This window comes from Amborella trichopoda, chromosome 12 (assembly GCF_054954075.1).
Source record: "Amborella trichopoda isolate Santa Cruz 75 chromosome 12, AtrichopodaSantaCruz75HAP2 v2.0, whole genome shotgun sequence".
NCBI classification, from domain to species: domain Eukaryota; kingdom Viridiplantae; phylum Streptophyta; class Magnoliopsida; order Amborellales; family Amborellaceae; genus Amborella; species Amborella trichopoda.
The window spans coordinates 46,936,259-46,948,866 of NC_142347.1; the positions used below are offsets into that span (position 1 = coordinate 46,936,259).

Here is a 12,608-nt window from a genome sequence, read left to right on the forward strand (position 1 = left end):
TGTGGCTAGATCAAAGTGGATCCAATGCATGAAATAAGTTTTTATTTTTGTTTCCCTCAGAGTTGGGTTTCAAGTAATCTTATGGCTTACCCAAACAAACACAGAAGTATTGAAATTTTGTTGCCAGCCATCGTCTTCACCTTCTTTCCTGCTCATCCAACCATTAGCTCTATAACTATCAGAAGGGAACTGGAGCATGGACATTAATAATCCGTATATTACAGCACAACAAACAATGGACTTTTTTCTTCCAGTATTAAAAGCTTGGATGGAATTACCAGATTACTTACTAATAATTAAAAAAAATCAGAAACTAAAGAGAAATGAAACAGTAAAAACCCCACTAATCCAATATCCTTTCCTTAAAAGTTCATTACAGTTTACACTGTTACCAAGAGGATGAAATCAAACAATTTCATCTGAAACCACCGCACATCACCAAAAAAAAAAAAAAAGATAAAGGGGAGAAATACAGGGCCATGGATGACTTGAATTTACAGCACAAGGCCCAAGAGGCCAGAAACCAAACCCTAGCCACCGAAGCCATAGAGGGTTCGGCCCTGACGCTTCAGGGCATAGACCACATCCATGGCGGTCACAGTCTTCCTGCGAGCATGCTCAGTGTAGGTAACAGCATCTCTGATTACATTTTCAAGGAAGATCTTGAGGACACCTCTGGTTTCTTCATAAATGAGACCACTGATACGCTTCACCCCTCCCCTTCGAGCCAAACGGCGAATTGCAGGCTTGGTAATCCCTTGAATGTTATCACGAAGCACCTTCCTGTGCCTCTTCGCTCCTCCCTTTCCCAATCCCTTTCCTCCCTTTCCCCTTCCTGACATTTTCTCTCTCTCTCTCTCTACAATTCTGGTTCCCACTCAAAAGCTTTGTGATGTTAACGGCAGTGATGGGAGGGGTATATATAGCTATTTGGTGTGCCTTTCCGGGTGAATTTGACGCGTAAGATTTGGGGTCGATCTGAGGGAGAGGCAGTTCTCGATTTTGGATCGTTGGATTAGAAATGGTGAAGTTTGATTGGATGAGAGCGCTTGGCTTGGATCGAATGAAAGCGCGCGTTGTGTTTTTTCCTTTCGCGCTTTTTGTGTTTTCAATTGTGACGGTTTGTGGGACTGACGAAATTGCCCCACCTTGAATTTTTGTTTTCTGTGGATGACGAGAATATCCTTGTCTATTTTCTTATATGACGTTTGTATCCTTTTAACTCTTGGCATTGTGCCCAAATTACTGTGAAGCCTTTTTTAAGGAATTTTTTGTTTTCTAATAATAAATAAGTTTTTTAAGAATAGAAGAAATATGGTAAGTTAAAAAATTGGAAAAAAAATGATTGTTTATTATTTTACAGATTTATAATTATTTGGAGATCAGTGATAAAGATAAAGAGAAATAAAGTGATATAGGTTAAAAAAAAAATTTAGATATATATACTTTCATATATTATAAAATGTTTAAATAAATGTATTTAGAAATAATGCTTAAAATGTATTTAGAAATAATGCTTAAAATTTATAATAAATGTATTTAGAAATAATGCTTAAATGTATTTAGAAGTAATGCTTAAAATGTGAAATAATATTATAAAATATTTTAATAACAAAATAACAGCGATGCTTTCATAAGGGAGAGGCACATTCTATCCCCAAAACATTGAGGGATTTAGAGATAGATACAATTTCATACGTCAGAGATAGATAGAGAGACAGAGAGAGAGTACATCTTTGTTATCTCTTAGTGCTACTTTTACTATCTAATGCTACACCTTTACATATATTTTATTGCATATTCTTTTCAGTCTCACATTAGCCAATTTGAATGAGGGGTCCAACTGTAAATAGCGAATGACTGTACTCATGTGTTCAAGAACAATGGAAAGAGAGCCCATGCACATCAATTACTGCTTTTTTATTCCAAATTTCAAAATAGATCGAGGATATCATCATAATAGGTCAATAATGGGCTAGAAATTGTAGGAGGGGCACCTTACAAATTGTACTCCAGTCAAAACCAGTGTTAGAAAAATCGGCTGATTAGAATCGGAACCAACCAGTTAGATCGCAAACTTTAGGGTTCCAACTTCGATTATGGCCGATTTTGTGTGTTTAGTAGCTTATGAGATGCCCTCAAAAAAATTTTGGCCAAAAACCGATCTGTTAAGGTCAAACCGGCCTATATTTTGCTAACTGGTCCGATTAGCCGATTTAACAAGGTTTTTAATGAAATAACGGTGAAGTATTAATACTTTTGTTTCGTATTAATACTTTTGATTCGTTTTCCAGCAATTTTTTGCTTTTTTTCATGTTTTAATGCTGAAAATCACTATATAATGAATATAAAACAAGGAATTTGGATTTAAACATTGAAAAAAAATGAATTTATTGGATTGAAATGGCGGTTTCCTTAGGTTTATGAAAATTTCCGCCATTCTTTCAATAATATCTTCAATACCTATTGAAGAAATTTGAAGGTTTTGATATATATTCGAAGTATTTATCAGATTCATGTTTCAATTTTTCAAAACACTGATAGTGGGTTGATTTTGGCCTAACAAGCTGTTGCACAAAGAACTTGTGTTTGATCCAAAACAACATATTTTTTATTATGTATTTGTCATTTTTTTATCAAATTTAATTGTGTATTTTGATCATCAAGGCTTCGTATCTCGAATAAAATCGGTATTTTTATTTATGATTGAGTAAATTTTTTTATATGAATTTTTTTGTTGCACGATATCATGAAAATTGCATAGATCTAAAATTTCCATCATTTTATCAATTAAATCCAAAATACCAAATATTTTTTTACGAGATTTTAGTGCATTTGAAAGATGATTAAAGCTTTTATAATTCATGTGTGTTGATTTGTTCGATTATTCGAACATTGATGGTTGTTTCTTGCTTGAAATGTTGGTTGATTTTAGGGGGTTTTGAGAAATCAATTTTTCCAAAAAAAAATTATTTTGCTTAATAAAATTATATTTTTTGATGAATATGGGAAGCGATGTTCTATTTTGCTTGATAAATTATTTTTTTGATAAATAATATGTTTTTTAATAAAATTATATTTTTTGATGAACATGGGAAGTGTTTTTCTATTTTGCATAATAAAATTAAAATTTTGATAAAATTATGTTTTTCTAATAAAATTATGTTTTTTGATGAATATGGGAAGTGCTTTTCTATCTTGCTTAATAAAATTATTTTTTGATAAAATTATTAATAATATTTTTTAATGAATATGGGAAGTGGTTTTCTATTTTGCTTAATAAAAATATTTTTTTGATAAAATTATTTGTTCAACTGTTGTTATATGGAAATGTAGAACAATAGCAGCATCCTATCCTGATTATGGCCTAAAAGGATGCTACTTTAGTTTGAATTATTGTAAAATAAATATTCATTTACCTATTACTTTCTTAACTTGTCATTCTATTTTTCAAAGCAAAAAGATATGAAACCCTCTCGAATTTTAAACTTTGGAATTTGGATTTGATGGCAGGCTCGAGAAAAGATGTAATTAATCCACCTTGACTATCTAAAAAAAAAACTATTAAGATAAATGCATATAATAACATAATATACATTATATCTATGTTAACCGGTTAGTTCGATTAGCCGCGCGGTAAGTTTGGTTCCGATTCTAACCGCTGTAATCCTCAAGTCCGGTTAGCCGTTCTTATTTGATTTTACGAACACTAGTCAAAACAAACAAAATTTTTAAAAAATAATCTATGTAAGACACTCATAATCTAAACAAAAACGGATGTCCACTCTAAACATCCCATTAGGTACTCGTGTGTTTCATATATCATATTTCTTTAAACAAATATCATAGTATGAATATTCTCAAACACCAATATCTCACTAAAACAACTTGCAATTCATATTTTTAAGTCGATATTTCAGTTTTACGATATTGGTATTTTTGAGATATTGGTATTTGTATTTCAGTAAATCAGCACCAGCACGTCAGAAAATGAGTCACCCGATGAGATATTGGTGTTTTGAACACAGATGTTGCACCAAGGCACCATTGAAATTTAAGAACCGGCCCCTAGATCAATATAGGACCCTCTATTTTGTGTGCTTTGGGAGGTTTTTTGAAATGAAATGTTTACGTAGCATATCTCTCCGATTGTAGTTTGACAATATTTAATTTGCAAAATGAATTTGATTCATGAGATGAACATTGTATAAAAAAATATATATCAAATTTGTCGGGGAATCCATTAAATTGCCCTAATAGATGAAGAGTTTGATACTCCCACATATTTTTATTTAATTTCAAAATATCCACAAAAGAACATACGGCATTGAGTAGAAATAGTTGCAATTGGGCAAAATATTAAATACTTCACCTATTAGAAATGTTTTTAACATTTTTTTGTTTTTAAATAAGCAAATAGTATAGAAATTTGATTTCTTAAAACAACTATTTGATCTTCCAAATAGATTATCTGCATTCACTCTTGGGGCATTTCTTTATTTTTATTTTTATTTCCTATAATAAGTGGATATGCAAATTTTGGAGGTCCAACGAAGCCCCATTAGATTTTCACCCATGGAAGCAAGCATATATTATGCTTCCTCATGGGTATAGATTTTCACCCTTAGAAGCAAGCATGTATTCTGCTTCCTCATGGGTATAGATTTTCATCCATGGAAGCAAGCATGTATTTTGCTTCCTCATGGGTATAAAAAATTTGGAACAATAAAAAATTAAAACACATCGTAAAAAATCATTTGAAGAAGTTATTTTGATGCTGAAAAGTCTCAATTCGATCATCTCGACCTCTAGATGTATGGATATGAGAAAAAGTAGATTTTAAGTTTTAGAAATATTGCATTTTGAAATGAGCAATGATCCTATAGGACGTTTCTTTAATCACGTGTGTAGCACCCCAAAAAATTGTTATTACAGTTGACATAAATATCTAAAAAAGTTATCCCATGAGTGTGGGATTCGACTTTTATAAAAATTTATACCAACTTTAATGGCGATCTTTTAAGGATCCTACACACATGAGTAGGAGAGAGTCCTATAGGATCATTTATCTTTTGTAATATAATATCTAGACTGTCAAATTTTAAGATTTTCAACTATTCACATACATATTTGATCTACACTATTCGCTATTTTATAATTCTTAAATTTTATAATTAAGGATAAAATTTAAGAAATTTTAAGGCTTTCATAAAGATTTTTGATAGTGACTCAGCATATTTCGGTACTAATCGAAGGTGCAACTTACTTTGATTATTTTGGACCTAATGCAAACCACACCCATAAAAATTTATTCTTGTCATTTGTGAAGTTACCATGAATATTCCCATATAGTCGTATTCTTATATATACTAATATTATCAAGATTTAATTTAGCAATGTATGCTAATTTTGGTGTAAGATAAAACTTTACCAAAATTTGATCGAAAGTAATTAGATTTTCACCAACTTTACTGTGACCTAGTTCTAGAGAGAGAAGACCTAGTTCTAGAGAGAGAAACTTTAAACATGTTTGGGGTCAATGTTGGTGCAAAAAGCCAATTGGGGATTGGTTCCCTCTCCTGTGTTTCTGCAGGCCTCAAACTAAAGCGCCCTCTTCTTTTCTCACTCCAACACACCAGGAAGATTCCTCCATTTTTTTTCAGTTTTTCTCCTTCAACTGATCGCTCCACAAAGTGCAGCGTAAAGCAGGAAGCAAAGATGGGGACTGTTTCTCTCTCTGAAAAATCCATCACCCACGTCATGTTCGACATGGATGGGCTATTACTTGGTAACTTCCCCTTTTTCTGATTTTCTCTCTCTCCTTGATGAACATTGTTTTGCTGTTTCTTACTGCTTGGTCCAATTCTTATTTGAAACAATTGGGTTTTCTCTCTCCTTATTCGGAAGGACTTTCTCTCTCATAATTCAAAAGATTTAGTGATTGTTAAACCTAGCTTTAATGGTTAGGTTTGCACTATATGGGGAGTGTTTATGAGTTGGGGTGGGATTTCAGAGGACATTTAATAAGAGCTCCTCCTCATTTTGGGTCACATTTTTTTTGCGCGTAACCATTGTTCTGAAATCATCAAACCAAAAAGAATTCATCAAAGTTACTACAATAGCAAGCAAAGTAGTTCTGCAATGTATTTTTTAATGTTTGAATAGTATAATTCATGTGATCTACCAGTTAGAATCCGTAATACTTTAGTTCTTTACTGCCAGCCAAATTTGTAACCTCACATTAATTTATTGGTTCTGTTATGCAAAATCTATCCTAAGATCAAATCGATTCGAAATGTGTATAATTCATGTGATCTACCAGTTAGAATCCATAATACTTTAGGCCTTTACTTCCAGTCAAATTTGTAAACTTACATTAATTTATTGGGCCTGTTTTGCAAAATCTATCCTGAGATCAAATTGATTCAAAATGTATATTGTTGGGTTTTTTGATAAATGAAATATATTTTATTGGTTTGCTATCTTTGTTTCCAAAAGCAGGGCAATGATTTGCTTATGGGGTGCTCATATGTTTTATATCTGAATTATCATTATGTGGAAGTAAGTAATTAATAGATTGTTATTTTTCGAAGTGGGCAAAGGTCTAACTGTTACCGAGATGGTTAGCTTGGAGCAGTTTTTCTACAACCGGGGCGAGTCCTGTCGGATTTGCCTAGTTCCTCCAACTCGGTAAGGTGCCCAGTCCGAGCAGGAACAGGCCAAATTCGGCCTATTTCTATATTTTAGTGGTATGACTTGTACAGACTTGGTTGAGTCTGTATGGACGATTCAGACAAAGGACTCTGCCAAGTTCCAAGTCAGAGCTTTGTTTTTTAACATTGGCCTGGAGTGATCTATAGTGAATGAATTTTGGCTAAAGGGCATCTATTTATATTTGGAGAGCTTTTATTATGGTCAAATGGTTGACAACCATGAATTTTGCAGTATCTAGTAATATTTCTAAAAGGAAAAGAAAAGATCATGTCAAGTGAGGTTGTGGATGAATTTTAGGCAGAAATATCTCTTATATCTGATATTGGTCTTGAGACTCTTGACACCCCAAGATTGGCTAGCCTATGCCTTCCATTATATCTTTATAAAATGAGAAATATCTAGTATACAAAAGGTGCTGATAGATTTTTTTATATGCCTAAAGGTTACCAATTTGCAAAATGAATGCCATAGTTGGTTGCTTGATGGAGACCTAGAGAGCATCTATTTCCCATTGAGGAATGCATCTAGGGTTGATCTTTATATCTGTTGAATTTAACCGAAAATTTCCCTAATGTGAGGACCCCAAGCCTTTTTGCTATTGATTCTCCATTGGGTTTTCTATCACTCACCTTCTTACATGTACTTTGACAAGATACGGCATTGATAACTGATTCCCACCAAGAAGTCCAGCTTTAAAATTTATTATAATAAGGAATATATTGGTAACCCATAACCCAATCTACATGGAAGAAACTCAAGATACTTCTCTAAAATATTTGTAAAAATGAGGGTGCTACAAATGAATGAATTCAAATCCTGTATTGACAATGAACAATCAAATGAAATATCGTGAGTGTTGTTGGATGGTAGGGTCATAGAAAATGAAGAACTTGTGTTGCTGTTCCAAAATTGAATTTTATGGAAGCCTCAAAAACTTGTTTCAAGTTACACGTGGAATGAATTTTACTTTTTTTATGAGAACAATTTCGGTTTACATTTCTTGAAATATAATTACTATGTGTTTTGTTAGGTCGAAAAATGTCCATTCCTTGCTTGGAGTGTTATTTCTTTTAGAAAATAATTGTAATCTAAGTGATGTAAAATTGGTTGTAGTAATGTGTTTCTAACTCTTAGGTGTTTGGAATTTCCTCTTTCTTGCCTTCTTCTATAGGAGTTGAACTTATTTCATTTGGTGGGCATCTAGAAGTGCATGTTTCCTTTAAGTTGCATGCTCTTGGAAATAAGCTCTCTGAGACTTGGAAAATGCAAAGTCCTTTTTGGATTTACTCGTGCCATTCATCTCAACTCTGCTTGTTTAGATGAGCCATGTTGTTGTGCTCTAGACATGGTTACTTCTTGCTATGTTCCATTAGCTCTACCTCTTTATGTTGGTTTGGTTGCAGATACAGAAATATTTTATACTATTGTCCAAGAAAAGATCTTGTCTAGATACGGAAAACATTTTGACATGTCATTGAAATCAAAATTGATTGGACTGAAGGCAACTGAGGCTGCTCAAGTTTTTGTTCGAGAAACAGGACTAGATGGCATTCTCTCCCCTGAGGAGTTTCTTAGAGAAAGAGAGGAAATGCTTAAAAGCTTATTTCCGACTTGTAAACTGATGCCAGGTACTTTTTTTTAAGTTTTAAACATAGTCATTTTCATGCCTGCACCACTGATTCTATGAGTGGTTTAATTAAGTTGTCATATATCTATCTATTTGAAAGTATTATTTACAATGAATGGCCATTTATAACAGATATGAAGTCTATTTTGCCAAACTTACTTTTAGAGGATTCATTAGAACTTCCCATTGTTTTAGAGTATCGGCTCCCTGATGCTTCCTAAGGTATTTATTTGATATTTTGCGTCTGCATATTGTGTGTGTTTTAAAACAACATTTGTAGCAGGTTGATTCAGCCAGCATCCAAAGTCTATTTTTATAACTGGCCTAGCTGAGAACTGTAAATTGTTTTTCAATTAACTTGAGGCATGTAATGGAGGGGCAACTGATCCATTCGTACTATTTTGTTTCTAACTTATTAATTCCTCTAATAAATTCATAAAGTGTTAGTAAATGTAATAAGTTTTCGCGAGTTTCTTATGTGGGATGACCCTTTTCCGATACTGCTCAATCTGGTCAACCAATTACCCCTGAGTTCTGTTCTTCCTCGGCACAAAAATTAGTTTCGCTTCATCCAAATACATTCCACTAGAAACTTGTCAGAAAAAAGAATAATTATAAATAAATAAAATAATCCTAACTTTCTTTGTAGCTTAAATTGTTTGAAAACTTCTCTACCCTACACAACTTGGAAACATACCAATGTTTTTGGTTTTGTGGGGGGGGGGGGGGAGGGGGGGAGGGAGGGAGGGAGGGGCAATTGTTTTTTGGTAGCATTTCATAGTGAGATAGATCTGCTTAGAGCCTTCATTGACGCTATTATTAAGAACTTGTGATGCATGATTCAATGTATTAATGCCTATATTTTGATGATAGGAGTGAGCCGTTTGATCAATCATCTTCATGCTCACAGGGTTCCGATGTGTGTGGCAACAAGGTAACTGTTCTTTAAATTTTGTGTAGTGTATATTTACGTGTAAATACTGTGTTGTTGTCGCAATAATATAAACACGAATTTGGATTGATCCTTCTTTTTGTTAATTTAATTTCAATTTTCCACATTCAAAGCATACTTTTGAGTGGACTTTGTGTGTGTGTTGTTTGTGCCCACGGATGCCTTTATATGATGGAAATGTAATATTTCTCTATCCATTTATCTACATACATACACAAAAAGACTAGGGAAATTTAGTAATTCTTGAATTATGTATTCAGTCAGGTTCATACTTCGTCATATGTGAGACTTCTTAGCTATCATTCTATGCAAGAAAAGACAGTTCGTAGAATGTAACATGTCTGACTCTAAGAAACAGAAACTCTACATATATCAGGTATTAGTAATATATCCCTAATTCATCAGAACATACCAGCATTCTTTCCATAATTCATGTGATTGTGAATCAACGAATGGTCAAACACTTTGTATTTGATCAAGTGAATGTCTGGCAAATTAATACGCCTCAGATGCTTAATGTCTTATGTTTCAACGTCATAAAACCCCATTTCATGCTAATATAGATGTGAAACCCACGAGGGATATTACAGATTAAAAAAAAAAAAGGAAAAAGGCAAAAACTCCTCCTAGCGTATGGGCTTGATACATACTATTCTTGTTGTTGTGAAGGGTTCTTATATAATAAAGAAAATAAATCCCTCTGGTTTTCCCTAATCTTACAAATAATGAATTTCACAGTTCTCACAGACGACATTTTGAGTTGAAGACAACAAATCATAAGGATACAATCTCCATGATGCATCATGTGGTTTGTGGTGATGAGCCAGGAGTTAAACAAGGGAAGCCATCCCCAGATATCTTTCTTATAGCAGCTAAAAAATTTGAGGTATTGAAATTATTCTTTGATATTTGGTAAACGTCTATCCATTCTTATGAATAGTATTTTCATGTTTTTCTATGGTTTGGCTAGCTTATGACTGGCTTTGGCAGACTCATGCCATGGTCGATAACTGCTAGTGTCGCAACTTACCATATATTATAGGGTTTACAAAATTTTTTGTGACATGAAAATAACTGGCTGCTATAATGCTGATGGACCCCAACTACTATGTTATATGAAGGTGTGGGGGGGGGGGGGGGGGGGGGGTGGTGGGTTACTTTATTCAATAAAATTGCTTTTTATGCGACAATTTAATACCCATGATATCAGGTTTTCTGTTTTAGTCATTAAATAGTGCCTGCAAAAGGAATAACATGCAATATTTTTCAACATAATGAAATGACTATTGTTATTTTCATTGAAAATTTTATCTTTTGAAAATAAAATACTTATCAAATATTTACCCATGATTTCCTCCTGTTTTTAGTGATGTCTTCTTTTTTTTCTTTAAAACAGAAAAATATAAGCTTCGATCCATTCTGTTATAGTTATTTTTTGACCTTTTTCATTATTGATTGTAAAAGTCTGGTTTGTTCAGGGTGCTCCCTTGGATAATGATAGAATTTTGATATTCGAAGATGCACCATCTGGTGTGGCAGCTGCCAAGGCTGCTGGAATGTAAGTAGATATTGTCTATTAATGTTGCCATAAAAGCTTGTTTTTCTTTAGTTTGTTTCCATTCTACAATTGGATTTTGTGTATTTGTAATTTTATTACATGCTTTCAAGTTTTGGTAATTGGTAATGTAGAAATTATCCATTAGGCTTTAGCCTAGTGTTTTACATGGACACTTTGCATTTTCTTTGGTTTCACATGCCTAGCATGATATCGACTCTTGGCCGTATATGTATGATGATGTTCTCATCAGTTTTCGAGTATGTATTGACACGTTAGATATAAGTGTCTGGCTTACTTTAAACACTTACACCTCAAGGTCTAGGTGGTAGAGTGGATATCAACCCACCTTGCAATGGGATTCCAATTCCTACCCTTGCACCCTTTCATTTTATTTATTTATTTATTGAGTATTTTTTTTTTGTACCATTAAAAAGCTAGCAACCTTCAACAAACTGACCCCCCATGGCTTGATCCCTCGACCACTTGAAAAGCAGAAAACAACACGCTACCAAAGCGCACCTTTGGTGTTGATGTACGAAATAGGCATTCTTTATATATATTAGGTAATAGAAAACATAAATTAGGAGACCCCCTTGGTAAGGTTTGGTCATGGAATGTCTCAACAAGGGACGTCTGAAATAGTTTACCAACGCTACGTGAATGACACCTTGATTTAGTTGAACAATTATAGGAACTTACATTGTATATAGAATAATAATATTTTTAGTATTAGTCTTACGTAGTAGACGTTTAGACACATACTAGATACCAACATGTGGGTTGGTATCCACGTAACACTGCTTTAGCCTAGCGATAGACACCCCCAGTTTGTAGGCAAGAGGTTAGGATTTGATGGCTGGATTAGTTATGGTGGAATTGACTACGCAAAACCTTGTCCCATCTTTGTAATAGCTATGGTGGAATTGACTATGCAAAACTGCGTCCCATCTTCAAATCCCACATACTCAAAAAGAAGTAAAGGATTGTAGATTGGGGGAGTGGTATGACAATGAAATCCTGATTCTTGAAAAATACAATATTTCAAATATCCAATTTTCAGGACTGACCAGGTTTTCACTTTTTTCTTAATGAATTTTCTGTGATTCCTAGGAGGCTTATGTCTTTCTTCTTCTTTATTGGCTTTTGTTAATGTGGGGTTTTGCAGGTGGGTAGTGATGGTTCCGGACCCCAATTTGGACAATGATTTGCACAAGGGCGCTGACCAGGTCCTTGCCTCCCTATTGGATTTCAGACCAAGTGACTGGGGTTTACACCCTTTTGAGGATACTTGAAGCTAAAAATATCAGACGACTATATTGATAATGAAGCCATAGTGTAATGATTCTTGGTATCTTTCATGCTTTATTTGTCACGTAAAAATCAAGAGAATTTGTAATTCTCGCATCAGTTCGCAAATTTGGTTCACAAGGGTTGGTAAAAATTGGGTAAACTTGTAGATTTCTTATTTTTACACAAATCTTTCAGAAAAAAGAAAAACTCGTATCATCCTTCTATTGAAAGATTTACTGGCCCGTATAGCTTGTGCGGAATTTTGCTCTGATTTGGCACACACATAAGAGATGTAAAACTGATACTTTTTCGTCAGGATTTTGAGCCTGATATTACCAGTTGACTTTAAACTATGTCTCTTGTTTCTTGGATTTAAGTATTTGACCATGTTTCTTTTATGGGATATGGTATATGTCCCCAAAAGACCTAAATGCGATGCCATTCCTTGTATTGTAGAATGAAATGTT

At 33.7% G+C, this 12,608-nt stretch overlaps 2 protein-coding genes across 3 annotated transcripts; one reads left to right on the forward strand and one right to left on the reverse strand.

Moving 5' to 3' along the window:
• Positions 1–326: 326 nt before the first annotated feature.
• Positions 327–894, reverse strand: LOC18435530 (histone H4). The gene has a single exon (XM_006845574.4). It carries the CDS (start codon positions 840–842, stop codon positions 531–533), a length of 312 nt encoding a protein of 103 aa, XP_006845637.1. The 5' UTR covers positions 843–894; the 3' UTR covers positions 327–530.
• Positions 895–5,382: 4,488 nt separating this feature from the next.
• Positions 5,383–12,494, forward strand: LOC18435531 ((DL)-glycerol-3-phosphatase 2). 2 transcript variants are annotated; one of them, XM_006845575.4, is made up of 6 exons: positions 5,694–5,788; positions 8,118–8,342; positions 9,215–9,275; positions 10,032–10,179; positions 10,772–10,851; positions 12,017–12,494. In XM_006845575.4, exons 1-6 carry the CDS (start codon positions 5,719–5,721, stop codon positions 12,141–12,143), a joined length of 711 nt encoding a protein of 236 aa, XP_006845638.4. In that variant the 5' UTR covers positions 5,694–5,718; the 3' UTR covers positions 12,144–12,494. The 2 variants fall into 2 exon arrangements, with proteins under 2 accessions (XP_088709069.1, XP_006845638.4); XM_088852943.1 differs by lacking the exons at positions 9,215–9,275; positions 10,032–10,179; positions 10,772–10,851; positions 12,017–12,494 and adding an exon at positions 8,474–8,897 and having other exon boundaries at positions 5,383–5,788.
• Positions 12,495–12,608: the final 114 nt, after the last annotated feature.

Excerpts from the sequence above, each read along its gene's own strand:
- LOC18435530 (XM_006845574.4), bottom strand. The coding sequence starts at position 842 with ATGTCAGGAAGGGGAAAGGGAGGAAAGGGATTGGGAAAGGGAGGAGCG.
- LOC18435531 (XM_006845575.4), top strand. The coding sequence starts at position 5,719 with ATGGGGACTGTTTCTCTCTCTGAAAAATCCATCACCCACGTCATGTTC. Across the intron at positions 5,789-8,117 it reads CATGGATGGGCTATTACTTG|ATACAGAAATATTTTATACT; the intron begins GTAACTTCCCCT and ends GTTTGGTTGCAG. Across the intron at positions 10,852-12,016 it reads GCTGCCAAGGCTGCTGGAAT|GTGGGTAGTGATGGTTCCGG; the intron begins GTAAGTAGATAT and ends GGGGTTTTGCAG.